At 36.2% G+C, this 24,615-nt stretch overlaps 3 protein-coding genes and 3 non-coding genes across 7 annotated transcripts; 2 read left to right on the forward strand and 4 right to left on the reverse strand.

Moving 5' to 3' along the window:
• Nucleotides 1–10,224: 10,224 nt before the first annotated feature.
• Nucleotides 10,225–12,640, reverse strand: rps11 (ribosomal protein S11). Its single transcript, XM_014999259.2, has 5 exons — nucleotides 12,576–12,640; nucleotides 11,975–12,115; nucleotides 11,690–11,765; nucleotides 10,825–10,954; nucleotides 10,225–10,419 (listed from the first exon to the last, which is right to left on the reverse strand). The coding sequence occupies exons 1-5, from the start codon at nucleotides 12,621–12,623 to the stop codon at nucleotides 10,296–10,298; spliced, it is 519 nt and encodes a 172-aa protein (XP_014854745.1). The 5' UTR covers nucleotides 12,624–12,640; the 3' UTR covers nucleotides 10,225–10,295.
• LOC148158056 (small nucleolar RNA SNORD35) lies at nucleotides 10,507–10,591 on the reverse strand. The gene has a single exon (XR_015764127.1). It is a non-coding gene; the product is annotated as a small nucleolar RNA SNORD35 (small nucleolar RNA).
• LOC148158057 (small nucleolar RNA SNORD35) lies at nucleotides 11,051–11,135 on the reverse strand. Its single transcript, XR_015764126.1, has one exon. It is a non-coding gene; the product is annotated as a small nucleolar RNA SNORD35 (small nucleolar RNA).
• On the reverse strand, nucleotides 11,838–11,922 carry LOC148158058 (small nucleolar RNA SNORD35). Its single transcript, XR_015764125.1, has one exon. It is a non-coding gene; the product is annotated as a small nucleolar RNA SNORD35 (small nucleolar RNA).
• Nucleotides 12,641–13,652: 1,012 nt separating the features above from the next.
• Nucleotides 13,653–16,856, forward strand: LOC106925143 (apoptosis regulator BAX-like). 2 transcript variants are annotated; one of them, XR_015763898.1, is made up of 7 exons: nucleotides 13,653–13,762; nucleotides 14,102–14,150; nucleotides 14,738–14,890; nucleotides 15,023–15,158; nucleotides 15,383–15,487; nucleotides 15,590–15,820; nucleotides 16,036–16,856. XR_015763898.1 is itself a non-coding variant. In XM_014999258.2 (6 exons), the coding sequence occupies exons 1-6, from the start codon at nucleotides 13,684–13,686 to the stop codon at nucleotides 15,695–15,697; spliced, it is 630 nt and encodes a 209-aa protein (XP_014854744.1). In that variant the 5' UTR covers nucleotides 13,653–13,683; the 3' UTR covers nucleotides 15,698–16,856. The 2 variants fall into 2 exon arrangements, 1 of the variants encoding a protein (XP_014854744.1); XM_014999258.2 differs by having other exon boundaries at nucleotides 15,590–16,856.
• Nucleotides 16,857–18,604: 1,748 nt separating this feature from the next.
• On the forward strand, nucleotides 18,605–24,292 carry LOC106925142 (apoptosis regulator BAX-like). Its single transcript, XM_014999257.2, has 6 exons — nucleotides 18,605–18,667; nucleotides 19,252–19,300; nucleotides 20,627–20,785; nucleotides 20,888–21,023; nucleotides 21,112–21,216; nucleotides 22,935–24,292. The coding sequence occupies exons 1-6, from the start codon at nucleotides 18,640–18,642 to the stop codon at nucleotides 23,031–23,033; spliced, it is 576 nt and encodes a 191-aa protein (XP_014854743.1). The 5' UTR covers nucleotides 18,605–18,639; the 3' UTR covers nucleotides 23,034–24,292.
• Nucleotides 24,293–24,615: the final 323 nt, after the last annotated feature.

A 24,615-nucleotide genomic window follows, 5' to 3' on the forward strand; every position in this document is an offset into this window, starting at 1 on the left:
TTTGAGAGTGTATTTGACTGATCTGAAACCAGAGGAGACATGGAAGCTTTTAGAAATCACATTATTGGGGAAAAATGAATGCGCAACATTAATTGTAAAGTCCAAAACTAACCAAGATCTTTCATGAATTTGAGTGCAATCTTCATCCTTTTTAACATGTGGAATACATTTTCTGTGCTAATGCATTTGTCTGTACCAAGTCAAATACTTCCATCTTAAATGGAAAAATTGGGTTGAGCCTGTTGGATCACTCAATCCCCTTAGGAAGCATGTGCATCAGTGCAAGAAGAGGAAGTTTACTCTTCTGCTCAAAAGATCACTGTTTTTGTTGGGGCCATTGCAGCAATATAATCATCGTCTGGACTGTTCAACTTGACCATGACTGGTTATACTTCAGCAAGCATTGTATACATTCCCATTACATTTACAACAGCACAAATCAAAACCATATACACAGCACTATGACTATAAGATATTTTCTCAATCAATAATATACAAAGACACATTTGATAATGAAGAAAATCCTGATAGACCTGACATAATGACTTCAAACTGAGTAGAGGAAAACAATCTCCTTCCTGTTTATTAAGCTGGAACTTAAACTTGAAAGTGAAAATCTCTATGGTTTTGATGCATAATATGACAAGATGTGATCATTCTTCATCTTTTATAAATTAAAAGGCAAAATTTGCAAATTTTGTAATAATTGCTGTGGCAAACTGAAACAACTCTTAGACACCACAAAGGCCAATACATACAAGAGCAGTAAACTTTGACCACTATCCTGTCACTTTTACATGTCTCTCTGATGCTACACAGCTGAATCAAATAAGGAGATCATTAGCAGGACATGACTGCACTGAGAAGCTAATAGGTGTTTTGGACCAGTGGAACATCTAAGTAGCCCTTGAGACCTGGAGTTTGACACCCCTGTTCTAGTGGCTGTAACATACTTCTTTAGTCCTGAATTTTATATCAGCAAAACTCTATTGTTAGCTCGTGATGCTAATCGGTTAGCCTGTACTAGCATAGCTATCCCTCTATTTTCGCTTCGCATGCTGTGTTTCAGTGACTGACTTAAGGGGAATACAATGAGCTCAGTTAGCTATATGAGAGGTTTAGATTCAAATGGAGGGCCTATTTGTGTAAATGAGAATGATTTCCCTTAAAAAAAATGATCCACATATTTTCAGTAAATTATCTGTTGGTTAGGTGTAGCACAAAAATTTCCCCTTAAAACTGTTTTGTTTTAGATGCAGCTATAAAGCAGAGGGCTCCATTTCACAAACTGAGTCGTCATAAATCAATAAAAAAACAGCAACAGAAATGTGCTAATGTAATGTTCTGATATGTAATTTTGTCCATTACACCTGAAAACACATCCTTAACATTCATCAGCACACTTTCCAAAATATTTTTACAAGTTACAAAATGCCATTTGGTCCCTAGAGGCTTACCAAAACATCAGCTTCCTTTCTTTGAATTTTGGTGGTCTTAAAGCCAGATTCTGTCTTAGGATAAGGAGGTTTACTGTTTGCTTAAGTGGGAGACAAATGTAGCATTTGTTTTTCTTTTTGTGGATTGCTTGGAATTGGTTGTTATCTTGAAAATGTTTTACAAAGTGAAGCAGAGATACTCTGGCAGGCATGCCTGCACACAATGGCACAGGGTTATCATTTGTATCACCCCTTTCCCTTTAGTTTCACTGGGAGGGGGTCCTGTTGTTAACTTTAAAGAAGTTTATCAGGGTCAGAGCTCAGACAATATGGAAGTGCTCTTACATGGTTTTGAGTGGAAATGTTATTATATTTTTAAACACATCTTTCTAATGATGCACATCATACACTGAAATCTCACACTAAAAAATCTAGAAACAGTCAACCTATAATTTTATATTGTGGGAAAAATCCACAAAAGGAAACAACATAAATGAAGTAGCCAACCTTAATGGCTAATTTGACTATTCTGATTAAAAAATGTAACTGACATGTAACTGAAGGGTATCTTACCCTTCACAATTAAGGTTTAAAGGAATATATTCATATTCATATATTCATATTCATACAGAAAACAGGCATTGGTACAAATGATTGTAAAACTCCATGCACTTCATTCTCTTTGTCCTGTACAAAAATCTAAAAAAGTCTTGCAGACATCCTTGTGTACCAAAGCTACATGAGTATAAAATGTAATCTATGCATCCTTATGATTTACTGCTCTTTTAATTGCTTTATTTGATCAATATTTACTATATTAAAAAAAGGTTTTAATGTGCAGCACTGTAACACTCGCACTTTGCTTTTCAGTTTTGCAATCATGATTTATACATGTTCCACTCACAAAAACACAATAAGCATTACTATTTTCTTTTATAATTCTGAACCTACACATGTTAGCCAGTCAGTATTTCACCCATTTTGCACAAAACTGCAGCTGTTGTTTTGTAAAACAAATAAATTAATTAATAATAATATTTTTTATTTCAGCCATTGTTTTTAGAAATGTTCCTTCTCGGGAGGTACTGGTGGGCTCTGGGTTTTGTTCAGGGTGGAAAACTGGCAATGCTTTGCTAATCATGACAGCACAGTGTTGCTGAAATACCTTGTGGTTTGTGGGGTGGGGTCTTTGTGGACGGGGTTTGCTTCCCACAGTGACACTAGATCCTATTATAATGGTATCTGGGGAGATGGAAACTGGGTGAGCACCTCAGACTCTTTGTCACATGTTTTTAGCAATTCCTAATCAGTTTTCTTTTTTTCTTTTCTTTTTTGCAAGACCCACTGGGGGGCAAAACATGTTTCCATCAAAAGAGCTGAGTTAATAAATTTACCAATTACTATTTAATATATGTCTTTGAATTGTTTGAATTGTCTATAATCACTACAGAAATGAACTACCCCCCCTAAACCCAAAAAAGAAAAATTGCTGAAATATTTTGCTTGTAAGTGGAACAGCTTTTGCCAAAAATCAGAGCAGCATCAAGTTACCAAAATCCTAATTGCTGCCTCTGACCTTTCTCATCCACATTGTCTTTATAATAAAGAGTTACACATTGAAGATGAAGCTATAAAGTTTTAATTAATCTGAGAGGAGCTCTGTGAAAACTGGGCCACTGTCACAATATCTGACTATATGTGGGAACTGAGGTCAAACTGGATGCTGTATTCTCATGGAAAAAAGACTGAGAGAAAATTAAAACAGCAGACAAAGGAACAACAACAAGAAGGATCTCGACAACAATGTGGTGCGGTTAAGTAGTTGCTTGTCAGAATACTACTTACTGTGGTTCTACAAGTTAGCATATTTATGAGCCATGAACAATATATGTATTTTCCATTGTGGAGAACTATCACAATTTTCCACCATGGGAAAACTGTGATAAAATAAGAGCAACTCAAACAAGTACTTCAAATGTATAGACAGATTTGGCGCTTGGAAAATAAATTCTCATAAAGTTGCTATAAACAGCCACATGAACGAAGCAAAGTGAGAATCTCTGTTTAATTTGTGACAGAAAAATCACTTCAATCTGTGCTTTAAAGTCAGATGTCTCACTGCTGGAGATAAGAAACAAGATCCACCAGAGGAGGCAGGACGGAGAGATCAATTACTCCGAGGTTTCCCATGATTCCAATTCTCTCCAGGGAGATCCAAACCACTGCTATGACGCTGCGTGGGTCTCTCAACCGTCATTATCACCAACTGGAGCCACAATAGGTCAGGGAGATGAGATAACATTGTGAGCAGTGAAGCAGCAGGTGAGAGGCTCGACGGGGCACGATTAGGTGTCCGGGTCCCAGGGTGTAGCGTTGCCTGAGGGCCTCTGGGGCCCAGGCCTCACCATCTGCCAGGGTGAATTCCTCTTGCTGCAGAGAAAAGACCACTCAGAAGCAGCATAAACTATTGCTGTGAGGCGTAGCTTTGAGTTGCTCCTGTTACCTTTTATGCAGACAAGTGTTACACTTTACAGCTCTTTTTTCCCCACTCTGCAACACGGATTCAAGGAATAGGAGAAATTTTAAAATATATATAGTTACTGTTAGAGGATTTACAATACCTCAGCTGTTTTTGTTAAACCAAAATTTTAATGTAAACAAACAAACATTTCATCTTTGGGCATGCAGTTCCTGGTTAGCTTGCCCTATCCATTCCAAAACTATAGTTTTGATTTGTGTTAAGAAGAAATGTCCAGTTCTAAAGCCTCACTGTGACAAAGTTCACTTCAAATAAGAGGAACTTGGTCAGGTTGATTGGGAACAGCCAAGGAATGGCCAAGACTCAAGTCTTTTAACTGGAAGATTCTGGAGCACAAAGTTGACTGACCACAGTGAAAGTGGGTTTACCATCAAAGTTAAATAAGAGGGTGACAACCGGAGAAAATTGGCTTCTTAAATCTCAAATGAAGACCAATGGAATATCTCTGGAGAAAAGGTTTTATGGTCAGACATTCTACTTGTCTGAAAAAAGCCCAATTGGGCTTAGAATATTGGCAAACAATGACCTAGGAACATTTAAAAATGTATTCACTGTGCTTAAAAGCTGGGTTCAATCCAGGAATCCAACCAGTTTAAAATAGACCTAAGGTTTAAGAACAGTTGCCAGATTTATGTGAGCACCTCATCGATAGCAACAGAGAGTGTGTGACTCTACTGCCACGTGCAAACAGACACTAATACAAATATTAGGAAGTGGTCTATATAATACTGAGCCTGTGTGCATTAGAAAAAAATATTGAATTAAATTTAAACATGTGTGCCCAATTGTTGTATTTTTAAAGCTAATTAAAGTGCATCGTTAAAACCCAAAAGATTTCAATTAAAATTGCCATGCTGTGCGCATGTTAAATTCTGCCCAGCACTGCATCATCTGAAAATAACACTGACTAGATCAGTAGTCCAGATTCTCCTTTCGCCTACAGTTCAACACTCTCATGTGGTCCATCACTCAGCAGGAGCACACTGCAGGGATGCCTTAATGACAGCCGTTGTGGATCGTTCACACATGACCCAAGAGCGCTGCTGTGCACAACGCCACGTCCTGTGATCTGCCAGCACTGGCCTCCGCTTTGATCTGACAGAGTGCTGTAAAATTGGAGATGCCTGCTGCACTCACACATGCCAGACACGCGGTCTGCCTGACAGACAGGCATGAACGTGGCTGAACACGAGCATATTGAATTAGGAATTATGGCGCAAACTCGGGACGTGGTTGCATGGCTCTCGTCTTACCATGCAGACCAGGTGAGCATCAATCAATCAAGGTTTTTGTAATGAATAGACTTGAACAGGGAGTGATAACGTTTGACCCTTTGAGAAATGTTCACGCGAATGTAAATAAACGGGCAGCAGTTTCATAATCACAGTTGTACAACTGCAGATGAGTTTAAAGAGACAAAAGGAATGTTTGCAGTCTCGATAAGTCTGCAAATCGCCACATCTGTTCAAATACTTCAAATCAGTTAAGAAGCTCACGGTTTTGTCGAACACATGAGACACTAATCACTGTGACCATAACCTCTAACCTTAAAGTAATAGATCTTGACATGCTCATTATTCATTTTTTCTACTTTCACTCACTTCAAATGACTGGGAGACATTCCTGAACCATACTTGATCAGGCTAAGGATAGTTTGCTACACATAGTTAGGATCATATTTGTGCAACATAACATCGTGCCGCCCCAAGTTTTTTTTTTCACAGATGATGCTGCTGGACACTTGTCTATGTCTGGCTCAAGAACATTGCCAGTCTTTGTGCAGAACTGAAAGGATGATGACATGTGCAGATGTGCCTGGTAACTCGGGGCTGACCTTTGGTAGAGCCAACAGTGTTTCTGTTGTGCGCCCCAGCAATAAGCTGCCGGATTGTGAAGAGGTTAATAGTTTCATATTATGCTGTAGAGGAAAAGAACTGTAACTGTATGAGTGGGACAGCAGCGGGATTGAACTTACATTTCCTGAGGCAACAGGAAAAAACACGGAAGTCGTGTTTTTAACATGTCACAGAACATTAGAAGAAATATTTTATTGACCAGTAATTAACACAATAGGATGAAAAGTGGAATTCAGATATAGAAAATAGAAAAGAAAAGATAGAGAAGAGGATATTGGAGGAGGAAAAAAGTTATGAAAGCCCAAACAGTATGACATTCTGCAATAATTGAGCAAATAAAGATGTCACAATTATACAGAGAAGTATCCTGAAAAACCTGATAATGGGCCATTTTCAGTTCTCTAGTAGAGTTGTTATTATTTAAATCCTCCTTATCAAATTATCAAATTATTTGGTATTCAACTAACAAAGTTCCCAAGACCTGAAAGAAACAGGCCTTCATCGTGTTTTTGAATGAGATTGAAGTGTTCCTCCATAAAACCTGGAATGTTGCAGAAAAATGTAATCTCAGTACCAAAGCACATGACTCCAATTTAGTCAAGTTTACATTTTCAAATTTGTGATGGTAGCACAGAAAACTCGGTTTTCTCCTAAACATCTAGCAACCATGTAAATAGTATCTAACTTCCTGCTTAGTGGTTTAGCACCATGTGGCTAAGAGGATAAGAACAGGATTTCATGAAAATTAATATAAATTAAGTTACTAAAAAATCTGATCAGTCAAGAAGAGTAAAATATAAATTTAAAAAAACACCACAGTTATATATTTTAAATGCATTAATATTTTTGGTATAGGCTCCTATTTTTTGATGTATTTTTTTTCACTAAATTTATATAATCAAATTAATTCTGGAGTTTTTGTGGTAAATCTTGTTAACGTAATGACCAACATATTTGTCTGTGTATCTTCATGCAGAGGCGTCTGAGGACTGATTTTCTGTTCGAAGACAAGAGCGCGGGGTGAAGAGCCGTATCAGATACAACCCAAACTCATGCCGACAAACCCGTGCTCCATTTGTTCAGTCTATCAGGTCTTCTGCTGGAAAAATCAGTCTGAATACTGCTGACAGCTTCCAAACCACCAAAAACAAGGGTTCATCAGTGGGGGCCGAACAATATCCCTCCAGACCAAACCTCCCGCTGGGAAACCAGAAGGTCCCTGTTTTGATAGTGACCATTAGCTTCATTTGGCTTGAGCTTCTGTGCCACTGGATACACAAGTATGTACGACTGTGACATTGGATAAACATGTTGGCAAACTGAAGGAATGTTAAGAGAAACTTTTTAGAAGAGAGAAGGGAGACAGATGGATGAGATGCTCAGCTGAAAAAGGGTTGAGAAATCATATAGGGATGCTGCAATGGTGTTCACTGAAGAAGTAAAAGTAAAATAAATGCCTTGTATTACTGATCAAGCAACAGTAGAGTATTTAATTTGAACACCTTTTGGGAATGTTTTCATCCACAGCAGTGCATAGAATAAAATTAGGAATTTTTTTTTCTCCATCTTTTCTTTTCATTAAAAACAACCTGATTCAGGTGTCAGATGGACGGTGCAATAAATTTTAATCTCTAATGCTGACGCTCACATTTTGTTGATGGTATTGTGTTTTTTAGAGGCAACATCTAAAAACATTAGCCAGGAGGTTAAAGGTTGCAAATGGGTCTTCCAAATGGACAATGACCCTAATTATACCGCCAAATAGGTTACAAAAGTGGCTTAAGGGCAACTTGCTCAATACATTGAAATAGCCCTCACAATCTGTCCGCGGTCCAGATCAATCCATGGGAAACCCATGACATTTCAATCAGCTTCACCACATTAGAATATTCAAAGAAGAATGCATCATTCATAACTTGAAAAATGGTCTCTCAATTTGGTCCGTTAGAAGCAAGGTAGAACTTATTGGGTTTCTAATTACTACGAAGGCACACATGGATCAGCTGACATAACCAGCAATACAATCTGGCATCACTAAAAGCAATTATCCATCAAAACTTGACAGATAGTCGGCGGCTTATTTTTGTTGTTCATGCTTTTTCAAAGGATCAAAGCTCTGGCATTTAACAAACAGTAAATCGGAGCATAGCTAGACTCATGCGGTGGGCCTACTGGGGCGTCGTGCCCCGCGGGGTGTCTGATTCTGAGAAGCGCTGTTATTCAGAAAACATAGTGAAGAAGCCCTCCCACCCTCTTGCAGTGTCTTCAACGTAAGGAGACGGAGCTGGGAAAGCCCCCAGTACAAGACAGGACATTTGTGGTTTAACACTGTGACTCTGCTGTTTGGGTAAACACTGCAGCATGTGTCGAGGGTCACATAAGCTAAACAAAAACAAGTAAAAGTTGTAGTTGAGAAGAAATATTTGCTGTACGCATCGAGAGAACAGCTGTTCGCTCTGCTAATCATTAAAAGATGGACCTACTCAGACTACTGGGCTCACATTAGTCACTTTCTCCTGCTCAGATAATCTCCATATGGTCTACATTCACTGGAAGATTAGGATAAAACATGCACTGCATCAATATATTAATAGATGTTATGGTACGCTACAGACAGACGGTGGTGGGCGGAGGTGGGGGTCTGACTGATTCCCACGCAGAAAAAAAAGATCTCTTCTCAAGCAAAAAATAAGGACAAATGCAAATGAATCAGTTGACGCAGACAGCCATGAATACACTCTGATCTATGCTTCCTGTTCATTTGTATGTTTAGCTGGATGTTTAGCTACCGAGAGTTACAAGCTTAAAACTCCACAAAGAAAGCAGGCCATATCATAGACAAAGCATTACTACCATTGTCGGATTCATAAGATGATCATTAACTAGGTTCGGGTAAATAAATATAACGGATTACAAAAGCTTAACTCCCATTGCCAGCTACATTACATTTTTGCTGCGCACATAAAAGGTGGAGGGCCATGTTTCAAATAAACTAGAGCAAGCATATCAACTTGCCTTTGTAGAAAGTCTGAATTGTGAATCTCATAGAAAGTGAGCTGTCCTTGCTGTATCTGAGATATATATTTATAACCAATATACATAGGTAATAATCAAAGTTAAAAAGAAAATTTTGTTTAGCATTAAACAATAAATTAAGTTTGACATTAGTTGTGAAAACCCTTGGAAAGGAAAAGATAGAAACTTTGATTTAACAATGACGCCCTCTGCTGGTAACTTTTGCAGATATAGCAATAAAATTAATTCAACCACTAAGAGGGGCTGCAGTGAACATAAGTGCATGATGTTCATATTGAGGTCAGGATTTTTATCCACCTTAAGTCCTGGAGCTTTCCACCAGTTATTTTACCTTGTATGGAGTTTATTAAACATTTTTGTTTTAGGCTGCTCTAAATCTAATAATTAATTGGACTTAATTTTTTTTCTTTATTTTGAGCATATAATTTTATGAGGAAATTATATTATGTATATGTAATTTTCATATGTACTCACAAAATCCCTTTTAAACCAAAATTGTTTTGTGGATTTCTAAAGTTACAGTAGGATAAATGGCAGGACTGGTCCATCATAACAAAATTAACATTAATGGGTAGATTGTAAGAAAAAAAAATTCTACACTTTTAACTAGTTTTAAACCTCTAATATAAGTCAGTTAGGTATCTAATGTGCTGACTACAAACTTTAGCAGTAATCAGAGTTTAAGGATTAAACTAGAGTACAGACCTCCAAGCCAAAACAGATTCTGTAGCAGTTTGATGCAAATCTTGTGAAATACATAAAACCTCCTCAGGAACATTGGTTTTCCACTCTTTGACAAGACCCCATTAGTGAATCTCAGCTACAAAAACTCAATTGATCAACTTTTTATTTTAATATACACATTATTTAATGAACTATAGGATTGATTCAGTGTTCTTGCATGCTATTTTTTAAACCAGTCGTTTTCATTATGCCATTCAAGGTATGTCATCTTCAGGCTTTTGTGTTCTGTATTTAATCCAGTAACTAAGAACTTCACATTTTTTATCCATGTAACCCAAAATCTAAAATGAAAATCCAAACAAATGTAAATATTGTATATGAGGCCCCACTGCCACCTTAAATCCTTGACTGTTGACAGCACTTCAATTAGCAGGTTTATTTTGAATTCTTTAGCTAAATTTAAATTAATGAGAACAGTAGGTATTTATAAGCCATCTTGCATTTAATGTCTACCACCATCCAGCATGTTTTTGATTTTGAACACACTTCATTAAAATGAATGTATTAATGACAGAAAATGTTAATCCATTTATTTTAATCCTTTTGGCAGTGACACAAAAACCATAATCTATTAGTGGAAAGTCTAGGACTAAAATAAAACAACAAAGAAAGCTTTTAAACAAGATTTTCTTTATTAGACAGTGAAACAAGCTGTTCTGTGGGCTGCCATGTTTATAGTCTTGCCTAAAACTTCTGGAACTGTTTCTTGGCTCCAGCAGCCTTGGTCACCTTGAGGACGTTGAATCTCACCGTCTTACTGAGGGGTCGGCACTCTCCAACAGTCACAATGTCTCCAACTGTGACGTCTCTGTAGGTAAGAAGTTTAAAAGATGATTAATTTAAACATGGTTTTAAACACAAGTAATCAACTGCTCCAACTTAAAGGGTATAAAGTAGAAGTGCATCAGCGTTTGCCAAAGGCAATGTCGTCAAAGCTTCCTGAGCTTGGAAGACCATCGTGAGAAAAAGCATCATTTGCAGCTAATATGGATTCTTTGGACAGGATTAGTATTTAAACTAGCATTCCAACAAACATGGCAGACTTATTATTAATGTTCCCTGTAGAAATACCTAAGACATCATTTTTACAATGAGCAACAATATTAAAATCAATAACAGCTCAAATCGAGTAGGAAACAATACATGATTATGTAACCTAAATAGTTACATAATCACCATTGTTAAAGTGAGCAGAGTGTAAAACGTGCATTACCTGAAGCATGGTGACAGATGGACAGAGAGGTTCTTGTGCCTTTTCTCAAAGCGGTTGTACTTGCGGATGTAATGCAGATAGTCGCGTCTGATAACGATGGTCCTCTGCATCTTCATTTTGGTCACCACGCCTTTGGAACAAAGACAGAGCTTCAGCTTTGTGTCAACACTGTAGAGCTAAGTCAAGATCCCACTTCAGAGGATGATACCGCTTTCACTTTTGTCAATAATCAACATCAGTTTTGCCATTAGGCACTGTCGTCAGAACCCATAGGGGCTTGGAAGACCATCGTGAGAAAAGCATCATTTGTAGAATAATGACAAAGGTGAAGTCGGGTATAAACTCCATCCTACAATTGTAGCTTTAAAGGTAGAATAAATCCCAGTTTGAAGTCAAATAAAGTTTGACTTCAAACTTTATTTGAAGTCAACACAAATTTATGAAATAGTTATACAAGTAATGAGTCTGTGGCTGCCGTTTAAGCTGCAATCACTTTATTAAGCTACTGCTAAAACTACACCCAGAAACATTCATTGTTTTTCCCCAAAAAAATTAACTTAGACAATTAAGCTATGTTTTTTGTTTTTGCTTAAATTGTTGTCTGAAATAATTATGCTTGATTTACCTGAAAATGAGTAATGCACTTTTAACCAAAACCATTTTTTAAAATGTCCAGGTATATTTTAAATTTCAAATATGAACAGATTTGATAGAAGAGCAAATGCTTAGTCAACCCAGTCTCCGTCAAAAATCTCTTTAGTTGTAAAAAATGTGGCTATCCTACTGAAAAAAAAAACTATTGGATAAGTTACAGTAGCTAACATAAAAGGCAAGTGTGCAGGTTTGCTGGAAATAATATTTTTACCTGAGAGGATACGGCCACGGATAGAGACATTCCCAGTGAAGGGGCATTTCTTATCAATGTAAGTGCCATCAATAGCCTGGAAAGAGGAAACAAGTAAATTGTTACTGGGATAATCACTCAGTAACCCCACAAGAAAAAAAATGGATCAGATGTTGCATCAGTGTTGCCAAAAGGCATTGTCGTCAGAACCCTAAAGGTTTGGAAGACCATCGTGAGAAAAAGCATCACTTGCAAAATTATAAACAAATACGTCCGATTTTACCAGCTTCGGAGAAGGTTTGTTACCTCTCTTGGGGTTTTGAAGCCAAGCCCGACACTCTTGTGATAGCGGGGGATCTTCTCTTTAGCCTCCTTGCCACCCTCAACAGCCAGAACACGCTTCTTGTTCTGGAAGATTGTGGGCTGTTTCTGATAAGCCCTCTCGGTCTGCAAAAAAATACAAATTTAAAAGATTTAAATTTGAGTGACGATCACCATCCACATTTCTTTTACACCGCCACAAATGGTAACTAAGTTCGCTAAAATCGACTTCCTGTTTCAGCAAATATTACCGCAGCTAACCGCTTTAGTGACAAATAGATCACATTTAGCAGTGGAAGCAATACAACTGGCAAGATATGCTGGGACATTTAAGATATCTTTATATTCTTAACTATAACCTCATCATTAGGCTAACAACGCTAGCATTCCGGCTAATTCAGCATTACACGAGGGTGTGCAGACCGAAATCAAATACCAACTCTAAACAATTAGATTTGACCTGAAATTGCTTTATTCCATAATTTAGGTCAATATTGTAATGTTCATGTCATTTGAGGTGACAAATAACTTTAATAAAATGCCTATAAATCGATTTAAATTCACCACGCTGTCTTCAACTACATACTTGAGCATCCGCCATCTTGCCAGCCGAGTTGCGAAGAGGCCTGAGCATGCGCGTGATGGGCGGAAGACGACGGAACGCAGGAAGTTACGTTCAAGTGAAGTTACGTGAAATAAAAATTTGGCGTATGTGAATTAAAAGATGTACATTACAATGAATATGGAAAATGTCAGTGGTACAAAGTGTTCCAAAGAGTTACAGATGTGTAAAATATAGTACAATAGGATATATAAATAATGAATAAAGAAATACCTTTATTAGACATTTTGAATAAATCCTATAATAAATGTACACTTTTGTGTTAGTATTAATAAAGTCAGTGCTTTCTTATTGTGCAGAAAGTTCCATTCTGAACAGACAACTTGAAATCTGGGGATTTATACAGCAAATGTCTGTCATGCATAAAATACATAATTATATATACATATTAATATGTGTAATCTTATACTGACTACTCAAAGGATTTGTTTAAAATGTCATGTAAGTATTTAGACACATTGTCTTTACAATATGAGGCACTTGCCTGAAGCCTGTTTTTTGCATGAATCTTATATTGATTGTGATTCTCTTTCTAAACCAGTCTGATTACACAAAATACAACTGTAATGTTTTTTTAATAAACACAAGCTATATTTTCTATATTTTATTCAAGCTTTTTGAAAAAAAAAAAAAAAAAAAAAAAAAAAAAAAAAAAAAAACCTCTCTGCAGGAAAGGCTATTACAGAGAATTTCAAACACATTCCTTTTAACTTTATCCAGGCCTTACTTCTTTTGGTTCAAGTCTTCTCTGCATCCCCAGAATGAGAAACAAACAATACATAGAGAATCAATATTCAGTCTTCTAATTCAAGACTATAAACACCCAATTTTTTAAGAGATGCTTTTAACTGAAAACGGCTTAATTGTGTCTGGATTTGAACATTTAAATTATATTTGTCTTTATTCTGCCTCTGTTATTTGTTAATTGCACTGTATTTTTATCACATAAGCATTTTTGAACTACCTTCTTGATGAAATTTGCAATACTAGTAGTAAACATGCCCGGTTTTAGATCTCGCGAGTTTTCACGACATAGACGCGATGTCATAAATCAGCTGTACTTGGATGAGAAATGAAAAGGTCAAACTTATATGCGGAAATGTTAGAAAACAACATGGCTTCGGGAGGAAAAGGAGACGATCAAGACACAGGTTATTCGAAAATACAACTTGTAACAACATTCCTAACAGTGTGATATATTTAAGATAACTTTCTTATGTTTAGCGGTTTGTGTACCCTACGGGAGTTGCGGGCAACTTTACAAATATTATGATACTAAAATTAAAAACCCTTAACTGTCACACCCGGAAAATATAATGGAAAATGGCCCGCGGGTGTTCTGCTATATGTTAAGGGTGTTTAAACAAATAAAGACAAATGTATAAAATGGCTTTTTATAACTTTTTAAAAAATAAGTAAACTGTTTCATTTTCAACTTAGCCATATCGTCATTTCGATTATGTAACTCTTGTCTGATTCTTGTCTTTTAGGATCTTTTAAAGATACCATAGTGAAACAGCTAATTGTGTTGTTAAAGAAGTAAGTATCACTACTGAACTGTTCATGATTACATATAAAAGAAATGGATGTGCAGAATCAATGTTCTAGTGTTTCAAATTACGTCTTACCAAAATATTAAGTCATTATTTCTCTGTGGGTTGTGTTCCCTTAAGTTTGATGGTATTATTTTTCATTTAGTGTGATTTATAGTCAGGTGGTACCTTCTCTCTCTTCAGATCAGTTCAGTTTCAGTTTCCAATTCCAGTAATGTCTGTTATTGCGAGGTAGACAGATTGGCACCTTCAACTGATGAAGGAAACTGCCAGGAGGACATTTTTCTGTCCTTATTAACTAGCTGGGACTTTTCTTTATGCTCTAATCTAGGTGTTGCTGTGGCTGTTTACATTTTTTTTTATAAGGAAAACAACTTTAAGTGATTATTGAACAGATTCTAATATGCCATAAGCCCATATCAACAATATTGTTATCCTGGTCATGTAGATATATGACATGATTGTACACAGCTACTTTAATTATTTTTTGAACAACTTCACAAACTGGCTACTTTCTTGGCAATGTGTCTCATTCTGTTTGCCTGATCTACACCCACCTCGTCCTCCTTTTAGTTTCATCTGGAAGCAGATCGAAAGACGTTCACTGGGTAATGCTGAAATGATTCGGAAAGTACTGGACACACCGCAGCTCAATACCCCACAGATGCAAAAAATCTCTCGGTGTCTCCAGGCTGTTGGAGATCAAGTGGATGGAGATGTACAAAGGTGAGCTTACCTTTCTGGTAGGGTTGCAGCTCTAATTTAAGCACAAAAGTGGATTTTGAAAAATATAAGTTGTAGAATTAATTGTCTTTCCCTTAACCAAATATGGATTTCATCCCCCCCACCTCCCTATAGTGCAATGAAAGATCAAACAATGCGTCCCTCATTAGAGAACTACATCAAAGTTGTCCTCGGGATCTTTTCAGACGGTGAAATCAACTGGGGCAGGGTGGTTACAGTATTTTCCTTTACCTGCCTATTTGTTTTGAAGGTAAGTGAAGCACTTGGTTTCTTCTTAGGGAATTATTGCAGCCATACACATTAGTGTTAAAAGTATTTTCATATTTGATCAACTTTGAGCTTTTTAATTTTAGAAGTATTTGATCATTCTTATTTTAGGAAGCAAGTTTAACTTGTGCTCAAGTAGGTAACAGGTTTATTCAATTAAATTGAAATATATAAATTCAATTACACACTTTCCACACGTCTCTCCAGGCATACGAAGACAACATTTTTGACATGATAAAAAACATAATCAACTGGACCGTAGATTATTTCCGGAATACGGTTGTCAACTGGATACGAGATCAAGGTGGCTGGGTAAGAAACTCACTAACAAATCGTGTTTGAGGACGTTGTCAGCTGGTTGTTGAGCTTTGGTCATAAAAAGAAGGTTAGTAATATTCATATGTATATTTTCAGGAGGGGATTTACTCTTACATTGGCACTCCCACGTGGCAAACGGTGGCAATTTTTCTGGCTGGCGTTCTCACCACCCTTTTCATCACCCACAATGTGAGGCGTCCGTGAGGCGCAAACGGAAGAACGATGCAACAGTTGAACGAGAAGATAATGGGCGTCTGCAAGTCGAGTCAAACAAGAGGATCTCGTATACAGGGAAGGATTCCTGATCTCCCGTTCGAGTGTGAGATTGTGAGTTGGACTAGAAGTGTTCCTGTTTACATACACAAAATCAGGGGATTTTAGAAAAAACAAAAAGTGAACTGAATAATTTTTAGCTGAAAAAGCAGAGTTTCAGTAGATGTCATAACATGTTGAAAATTTATTTACATTTATTTGCACTTTTGGTACTTACTACATTTTCCAAGTGCCTAGAACTGAATTTTTTTTTTTCCAATTTGTTTCAGAAACTATCCATACCCAACATACTGTCAGTTCATATTTTGTGGAACAGGCACTACTATCCACTTCCAAGTTTGTGGACACTTTATTTAAAATGTGCTGTCGGTTACACCTTGTCAGTCTATGAGTTAAGCATTTGGCTAATTATATAAATATATTACTCTTGAAAGATGTTATCTTCTGACACCCTTATTTATTTGTCTATTTTAATAGGTTGTCTGAAGGACAGTTTCTAACAACACATCTACAATATTAAAATGCAGTTAGTACCATGTGAAGCACTGATTGTTTGAATAAAACAAATGTCTGAAAAGCAATTTGTAGAACCTACATTACTGTTAGAATATGCCTTTTTGCACATCATAAGCTCTGATAACCACAAGTGCTCTCAGTCTGAAGTACTTTGGTGAACTGTATTTCAAAATGTAAAAGGTATATTTAAAGCATAAGCTTTAATTGAATGACATGCAATCATCACACTGAGTTTTCATGCATTGTTGTCTACATGTATTTACTCGATTTCTGGGACATTGGGGTTTGTTCATCATGTGTTTTTTGAGTGTCATGGACTAATTTTTAATGTGACCATTGAAAGAAGTTGTGTTAAACTTCTGGCATATGTTCAATCTATTTTCTGACAAGTTCTGAGCACTTTATATCTGACTAATAGAAATGCTGTAATATTATAAAGCCAGTGCCTTCTGTTTTTTTTTATAAGAACAGTTGTATTCCAAGGTTTCAACATTTTCTGTTTGTAAGGCTGAAAAATGCCTCACGTTCACATCATAAGTTGAAATGCAAAAAATAAATGCCTCCTTTTTAAATACTCCTTTTGTCATGTGCATCCATCACTATGAACTCTGTCATTCTTAAACCTTTATAAGGTTGCTTTAACTTTTTTGCATTGATTCAACATTAATTCCAGATTATTTAAGTGCTTATTTGATTATTACAAATTTTAAGGGGGGAAAAAATCGTTTAAATTGGGCAAAAGAATGTGAAAGCTTCTGTAAAGACTCTTAATTAAACTGTTTTTTTATTGTTAATATTACATTTATACATTGAACCAATTCTATCTCTGAACTCCTTATCTCTTTCAAGATTTCAAACCTTAATCAAATGTTTCAGCTAAGGTTTACTCTTGACTCCAATGTGCTGTTTTTGTAAAGTGCAAGCCACCATTTTATGGTAAATTTTAACTTTTCCATATGGAAAAGTCACCTAGTTTTACTTTGGGCTTAAATTGAAGGAAGTGCAGTATGCTTGATTTTGCTGGTTTGTAAGGACAAATGTTTTAATGAGAATATCTTTAGCTTCTCAAGTTAGTCCAGACTTTCAAGACAACCTAAGAAGAAAAAAAGCTCACTTCATGTGCGACAGACTGGAAAGAGCGATCTTATCAAGATGTTAGACACGGACGGGAAGAAATGAAAACACCAATAACCATCTCAAGTTACTGTTTTGACGCCAGCCGTCCAGAATTATTTTCACCCTATAAGATAACATCTACTTTTAAAAGTGGCCTCACAATGTTGAAAAATATTGTCAAATAAAGGATAATCAATGCGGACGACCTTCTACAAGAAAATGAAGCACAATACTTTAACATAAATTTAAAAAACAGAGTTTTATTAATGCGAATATTTATTATGGACAATTAAAATATCATATATCCTTGCTCATTTAAATGAATTTACACATTGAATGTTTTGATAAGAAATTACCAGATGGCTTAAAAAAAATCACCTTTTACCTCAATTTAAAAAAAATACAAGACTTTGTTAAATATTCCTTTAATCATTATATCCAACACATTTAATTGGACTTCAGTTCCACTCAGTTTTCTTTAAGTAGAGCTGAATTATGACACTTTATGAATTGGTCATATTAGCATTCAGTTCAGTACAAATTCACTTCAATTTCTAATAATAATGCCATATTCATATAATTTTCTATACAGTACACTTTAAACTCATAATGCTACATGTTACCCTAAGTAACACCTCTGACTAATCTCCACTGCAATAATTCATGGCGTAGTGATAAGTAAAAACACAGAAAGGCAGTTCTTGTCAAATCTTTCTCACCAAATCCCAAAATTATTTTGAACCTCTTTGCAATCTTTGGCTGCAACTGAATGATATAAAAATAAAAGAAAAGAAGAAAACAACAAATAAATCATACCAGTACAGTTTAAATCTGGTTAATCGGGTTTTCTATGGTTGACAGCAGGTTGGTACTAAACAAAGAAAATGTAATGTCAAGTCAAATTGTGGTTCGACTGCAAGGGTGAGGACACTGCAACTATGTAGATGTAGATTTTATTTCATATGGTTAAAACGGTGATGAATACGTTTTGAAATTAAAGTCATACTTGTTTGGCCACCATCAACATTGTTAGTTGTGATACAGATTGAGTCATTTCGCATGAAAACATTGTGTTTATGTTTATAGTAACTACTGTTTAGATGATCATGACAGAGTGACTGACTAACCTCAGTTCTGTCCATCATGGTCACATCAGCATCAAGGAGGAGCAGAGGAGAGAAAAAAAAAGATGTGGTCACATGACTGTGCGGAAGTAGGAGCCGGGGAGACATAGAAGCAAAATGGCAGAAGGAGGTGGAGGTGACCAAGGTATTGGCTTGCATCTACTATGTTTTTTTTATTCGTATAAGCTGTGACAGTGTTCCTAAATGTTTTGTAGGGGTAGAAGACCTTCCAGATTAGCGGTTTACATCGGATTTTTTAGTTCCAAGTTTATCGAACTGTCGCGAAAAAAAACAACAAAAAAAACACCGTTGCTTGAACTGATGTTAGCTTAGCAAAACCGCTAAGTCTTAGCACTGATGCTGTAGAGTTTTTTTGTGCTTTTTAGAGACTAACCTCAAAACATTGATATTTGGATATTCGTTTGTATTCTTCTCTTCACGCCTAAAAACCCACAATATTCACCAGGAAGCTAGACTATTTTGAATATGAAAAGAAAATGTTGAAATGATTTAGCTAAACCTGACTCCTGGGGTTTAACGTGATGCTATGGTGCTCTGGAAGTCTCATCTGAAATATTTATTTCGAAGCCGAAAAGCGGAAAAATAATGAAGAGTAGGAGTAAACAAGCTGTTGGTGTTTAATTTGAGATGAATTTAGCGTGAGTTTCGCTTTGGCGCTGGTGCATCAACATTTGAATGATGTGACTCATCCTGACCTTTGTTTCTCAGGAAATTCATCTGATCAGATTGTGGAAGTCGGTGCTGTGTTGTTGAAGGAGTAAGTCAACGTCGCATCTGACTTTTCGTTTTCTCCTGTTACACTGTAAATAGATGTGATTACTACGACTTGTATTTGTCCTGTTGCGCATTACGGTGGCTTGTATTACTGTCTTCAAGTTGATATTACCATTTTAATCTGGGCCCTGGATGGCTCAGTTAATAGAGCAGGTCCACCGTGTGGAGATGCTACTGTCGTCAACTCAACCGTCCTGACTATTTATTGATCTTGCCATTTCTTTTATTGATGGTATTCAATGTTTTCTGCCTGCTACTATTTATTTTTTTACTATGAACATTGGACGCCCAATATAATGAGGTTTTTTGCCTGAAACTCTTTCGCCTTTGGTAAAATACAGCGGAAGAATGTATTTCTGTCTCTCCAGGCAACTCATGTTACTGAGTGTCTAATGACAAAAGAATTTTAAAGACGGCATCGTATATGAACACAATTGGTTTTATTGATAGAACTTATGTCAACTTTTTCAAGACACGCCTGAGTTATGTGTAGGACACTCTGACTTAAACATACCCTAAGGCTCATCAAACCGGTTTCAGCTTCTCAAGAAGAAAAAAACAACAACAATAACGTGAATGCTGGGTACAGCGTGTTCAGACAGAAGATTCTAATCAGCATAATTAATAAAAAGCACTTTAAAAATTTGTAACATTAGTCTGTAATTACAGTCTTAGCATATGTTTAACATATTTTAACCAAACTGCTGTAATTATATTCATAAGTGTGATTAATTTTTGATATATATGTTTTTTATATATTATTCTCTAATAGAAAGTCAAAATGTGACAAGCCCAATATGATTTACTTTTTAATGTTGGATTTTATTTAGGATTGGAGTTGGGATAAATTTAAAAAAAAAACACACTTGTACTTTTTTTGAGATTGTACTTTTTCAGCTTTAGACTAACTTTTGAGCTTCTTTTGAAGCATTGTTTTTGTTCAAGGTCTATCAATCAATCCAATTTTATTTGTATAGCACATTTCAGCAGCAAGGCATTTCAAGGGGCTTTACATAATTAAAGAAAAAAAATAAGAACAGCATGTGACATTGAATAAACAGTAAGAGAAAGAGATTTTGAAAAAAAAAAGAAAAAAAGAAAAAGATTAATCTATAGTGGTTTATTTGGGTGGGAGATTATTTTAAAGTGATTATACCTGGCTTGTACACATCCTGTTGCATTAGAGCCACTGCTGATCAAACTGCTTTTTATTTTAGTGGCTTTGTAACATATCATTGTGTTATCAATTCTGTGTCAAAGTGTCCTGGACTGCAGATCAAACTTTTTTTTTTCTGTTTTGCCCGAGTAGCTTCATTTTCGAGCGGATTCGGCGGCACGTAGACGGTGATGCCGTAGTGACCAGAGAGCAGCTCGGCGCACAGGAGCTGTGTGACCCAAATCACAAGAAGCTCGCTCAGTGCCTTCAGCAGATCGGAGACGAGCTGGATGGAAACATGGAGCTACAAAAGTAGATGAACTCTCTAAATTCCAACACAAAATTTGTAAATGTTTATTCTGTCTGCACTTGCCCTCACTCACAAATTGACTCAGAAAATAATGTTTTCTCTAGGATGATAAACGACTCCGCCCTGAGCCCGTCAAAAGACGTCTTCATGAAAGTTGCCTATCAGATCTTTTCTGATGGTAGATTCAACTGGGGCCGAGTGGTTGCGCTCTTTTACTTCGCCTGTCGACTCGTCATAAAAGTATGTGAAAGCTCCTCTGCTGTTCCTCTGTTTGGGATTATTACTGAATAATAAAGTGGTTTTTTTTTTCCTCCCATCCATTTTCAAGGCCCTTATAACCAAAATTCCTGATATCATCAGAACAATAATTAACTGGACAATAGACTACCTCCGGGACCACGTGATCAACTGGATAAGAGAGCAAGGCGGCTGGGTAAGGAACCATTAATTACTTCTGATTGTGATTACAAACAGTACTCAGTGATTCTTGAGAATAGGGACAAAATGGGTTTTAATTTTCCCATATTTTTTTTTTTAATTATTTCTCAACCTTATGTATGCAAATATGACAAATAATGTTTAGAAAATATGAAGATGCTAAGGTACAGGCTCCCAGTTGCGAATTTTTAAAAAAAAATTACATTTTTAATCGACCTGACCCAGAACTTTGTCATCACCATCTGACAAAAATAAATCTAAAATTATTTTTAAAATACCCCATTAGTGATATTTTTACTCAATTTACAGACAAATGCTTCTCAAGAAATAAAATAAATATTATTTAAAACAAAAAACAAGAAAAAGTCCATCTGATGGAGTTGACAGTGCATGACGGAGTTGACACAGAACTGAAGGTGGTGACAAACTAGTGAATAAAATGAAAAACTTGGTACATGTGAAGTAATGCAATTCATGTAAAATACATTAAAATGAATTAGTTGCACAATTAAGTGAGATTTGACAACAATTTCACTGAAAGAGTCAGAAAAACTCTGACGGAGTTGACATCTGACGGAGTTGACGAAATGCCAAACTACCTCAATTTATATGATGTTATTCTGAAGGAGGCCATATTGTAGCTCGTCAGGTCCATGAAATCTTTACATTATACCAAAATTAAGCTTTTATTTCGCAAAATTTCATTAAAGTTTTGTAAATTGTCAGTTATGGAGTTGACACATCATGGTTGTGACAAACAACTTAGGAATAAAACAGAAGAAAAAACTAAAGAATAACTTAAGCTAACCGGAGCTAACTGGCCCTCCTAGCAAAGGAAGAGAAAAGACAACGTCATGGGGTCCTCAGAAGTTCTGGTGCCCCCCAATAATGCCTGATTTTTTTACATTCTTTTCATTTCTGACGGTGTTGACAAAAACTAAGGACAAATTTCAACGGAGTTGGAAAATATCTAAAAATTATTTTTAATTCAATTTATCGATACTTTTATAATTATTTATATGACTACTTATACTTAATTGTCATAATATATAATTTTAGTATTTCTTTAATTGTTTTAAACTATAAGAATGTGTTGAGTTCTGCTCCTGGACAAGGGCTTTTACAGGCATCATCCACCGACTACAATGTTTAAAATAAAAAAATATTCAGCAAAAAAAAGAAAAATATACATTGTTGTGCTCACATGACCCAGGTTAGTTTAGTTAGATATTTGAAAAAAATATATTTTGTGTATATTTTATTCAAATTTCATGCTTTATCCATAGGACCTGTTTTGTCCCTATTCTCAAGAATCACTGTATAATCACTGTGTAAAACTCACCAGGAATCCTAAGAGTAAAAGTAGCTTCTTGTGATGTCATTTTAGGAAAATGTGTAGAATTTGTGCAATTCCAAGATTTTTCTTAGTATTTTACCTCTATGCGATCAAAGTTTGTAGGCCTTAATGGATCTCCTAACGTAACAAAATGCTGATGGTGTGTTACAGTTACGTTAGGCTTAAGAATTTTTAAGCTAAGATCGGATTTCTCTGAGAATCTTTGCAAGTATAGATCCAGACTTGTATGAATAATTTGAATAGTTCCCCAAACTTTGGAGTCTTTTGAAACAAACAAAAAAAATTCAATAAGCAAAATATAGTGTAAATAATTGTTGTGGTTTAAAACTTTGTCTTTTTTTTTTTTTTTTTTTCAGGAGGGAATTCGTTCCTACTTCGGCACTCCCACTTGGCAGACGTTGGGGGTTTTCCTGGCCGGTGTTCTTACCACTGCTTTAGTCATGCGCAAGATGTGAAAGCCGCTCTAGGAGCAGGGAGGAGAAAGACGGGGAGAGCTACGACTGAAGGAACAGGAGCAGAAACAAGATGATCAAAGGGCCAACGGAAACAAGTCAAGGCAGAGTTAAAAAGAAAACAAAACAAAAAGTTGAGCTAGAGGAACTCGTACACAATTCCTGTGAAACTGAGAGCTGGACTGGAAGCGCTGTTGTACCCTGTGATCGTTAAGCCGCTGAGGAGGAGAGATGTGCATGATGCGCAAAATCAGAAAGATAGGGAGGATTTCAGACTTGAACAAAGAAGGAACTTTAAATAATTTATTTTTTACTTGGTACAAAGTCACTGCACTATGTTTCTTAAACCTAAAACTAAAAGTTCAGCTGGATGGAGTGGGTTCTCTGTTATTTTAGTTGTAGTGCTCTTTCTTTCTTACTTTCTTTTTTCGTTATCATCATCATCATCATGTCTGTATGCTAGCCCATCTCCATTAATATGTTATTGTGAGTAGTCCCCCTGACGGAAATTTTCAACAAACTGGCGGGTATGGACATATTAGATGGTCACATTGAGACAAGATAATGACATTTTTTTAAAACAATTAATAGATGAACTAATCTGAACATGGAGTTTAAGCAATAGATTAAAACAAGCCCAGTTGTCTCCCCGTCCAACCAGGAATCCAAAGTGTCTAACTATTTCAGGGACTAACGGAGGGTGTCTAATCAGTTGGTTGTGTTCGAAGTTTGTTTACATTTAGAAAATACTCATCTTATCGTTTAAAAGAAACACAACCTTACCGAATTGTTACTGTTAGGATCACTGAAAATTCTTGAGTAAATTTGTTGCTGTTTTGGGTGTTCGGAATATCACTGCAACTGTGACTCCTATAATAAAGAAAAAAACACACACAAAACAATCTGTTTTATAAAAGAGCCATGTGTCGCGAGTCAGCAGTTGCTTTGACATATGAAAGAAGTTGTGCTGCATACACAGAAAGCAGTGGGCTGCTTACCTCACTTTTGATACGTTCAGAGTACTGTATTTTTGCAACAGTTATTGAAACTGCTGCAAGGTCATGCAGCGCAAGGCTTTTTATACGTTTTCCTTGTTCATCAGTGCCTTGGTGTTTGCTTTTTTACGATGAAACCACTTTGATATGAGTTTTCACCTTTTCTATCATATTTGTACGGGCGGAAATTGTCTCAAGGTCCCCTGAAAACTTTTTTGCAGTGACTTGTTATGTTGTGATAAGGAAAATAAATCTTTTAAAACACTTCCTATGGCTACTTGTGTGCATTGTTCAGATGAAGTGCTATTATGAAATAGCCAAGTCATGTAAAACGTTAACATTTTTTAGAGATGTTTTTTGATATAATGTTGGTGTATTTTTTTTATATTCCTACTCGCATGTCCTCCGAAAATACTTTATTACATTTAGGGGAAAAGCGTTTGCAGCAAAACCTTTAGCTCTACAGAGGGTTCAATTTTATTTAAACAAACTCATTTTTTTCTGATAGACAAACTTTTGCCTGTAGTGCTTAGTTTAATTGGTAACATTTTACTTGAAGGGGTGTGCATAAGACTGACATGACACTGTCA

This window comes from Poecilia mexicana, unplaced genomic scaffold, assembly GCF_051168715.1.
Source record: "Poecilia mexicana isolate PSO_F unplaced genomic scaffold, ASM5116871v1 scaffold_8, whole genome shotgun sequence".
In the NCBI taxonomy this organism is placed as follows: domain Eukaryota; kingdom Metazoa; phylum Chordata; class Actinopteri; order Cyprinodontiformes; family Poeciliidae; genus Poecilia; species Poecilia mexicana.

Excerpts from the sequence above, each read along its gene's own strand:
- rps11 (XM_014999259.2), bottom strand. The coding sequence starts at position 12,623 with ATGCTCAGGCCTCTTCGCAACTCGGCTGGCAAGATGGCGGATGCTCAA. Across the intron at positions 12,116-12,575 it reads GCAAGATGGCGGATGCTCAA|ACCGAGAGGGCTTATCAGAA; the intron begins GTATGTAGTTGA and ends ATTTTTTTGCAG. Across the intron at positions 10,955-11,689 it reads CCGTGGCCGTATCCTCTCAG|GCGTGGTGACCAAAATGAAG; the intron begins GTAAAAATATTA and ends TTTGTTCCAAAG.
- LOC106925142 (XM_014999257.2), top strand. The coding sequence starts at position 18,640 with ATGGCAGAAGGAGGTGGAGGTGACCAAG. Across the intron at positions 20,786-20,887 it reads GGAAACATGGAGCTACAAAA|GATGATAAACGACTCCGCCC; the intron begins GTAGATGAACTC and ends TGTTTTCTCTAG. Across the intron at positions 21,024-21,111 it reads CCTGTCGACTCGTCATAAAA|GCCCTTATAACCAAAATTCC; the intron begins GTATGTGAAAGC and ends TCCATTTTCAAG.
- LOC106925143 (XM_014999258.2), top strand. The coding sequence starts at position 13,684 with ATGAAAAGGTCAAACTTATATGCGGAAATGTTAGAAAACAACATGGCT. Across the intron at positions 14,151-14,737 it reads CTAATTGTGTTGTTAAAGAA|TTTCATCTGGAAGCAGATCG; the intron begins GTAAGTATCACT and ends TCCTCCTTTTAG. Across the intron at positions 14,891-15,022 it reads GTGGATGGAGATGTACAAAG|TGCAATGAAAGATCAAACAA; the intron begins GTGAGCTTACCT and ends ACCTCCCTATAG.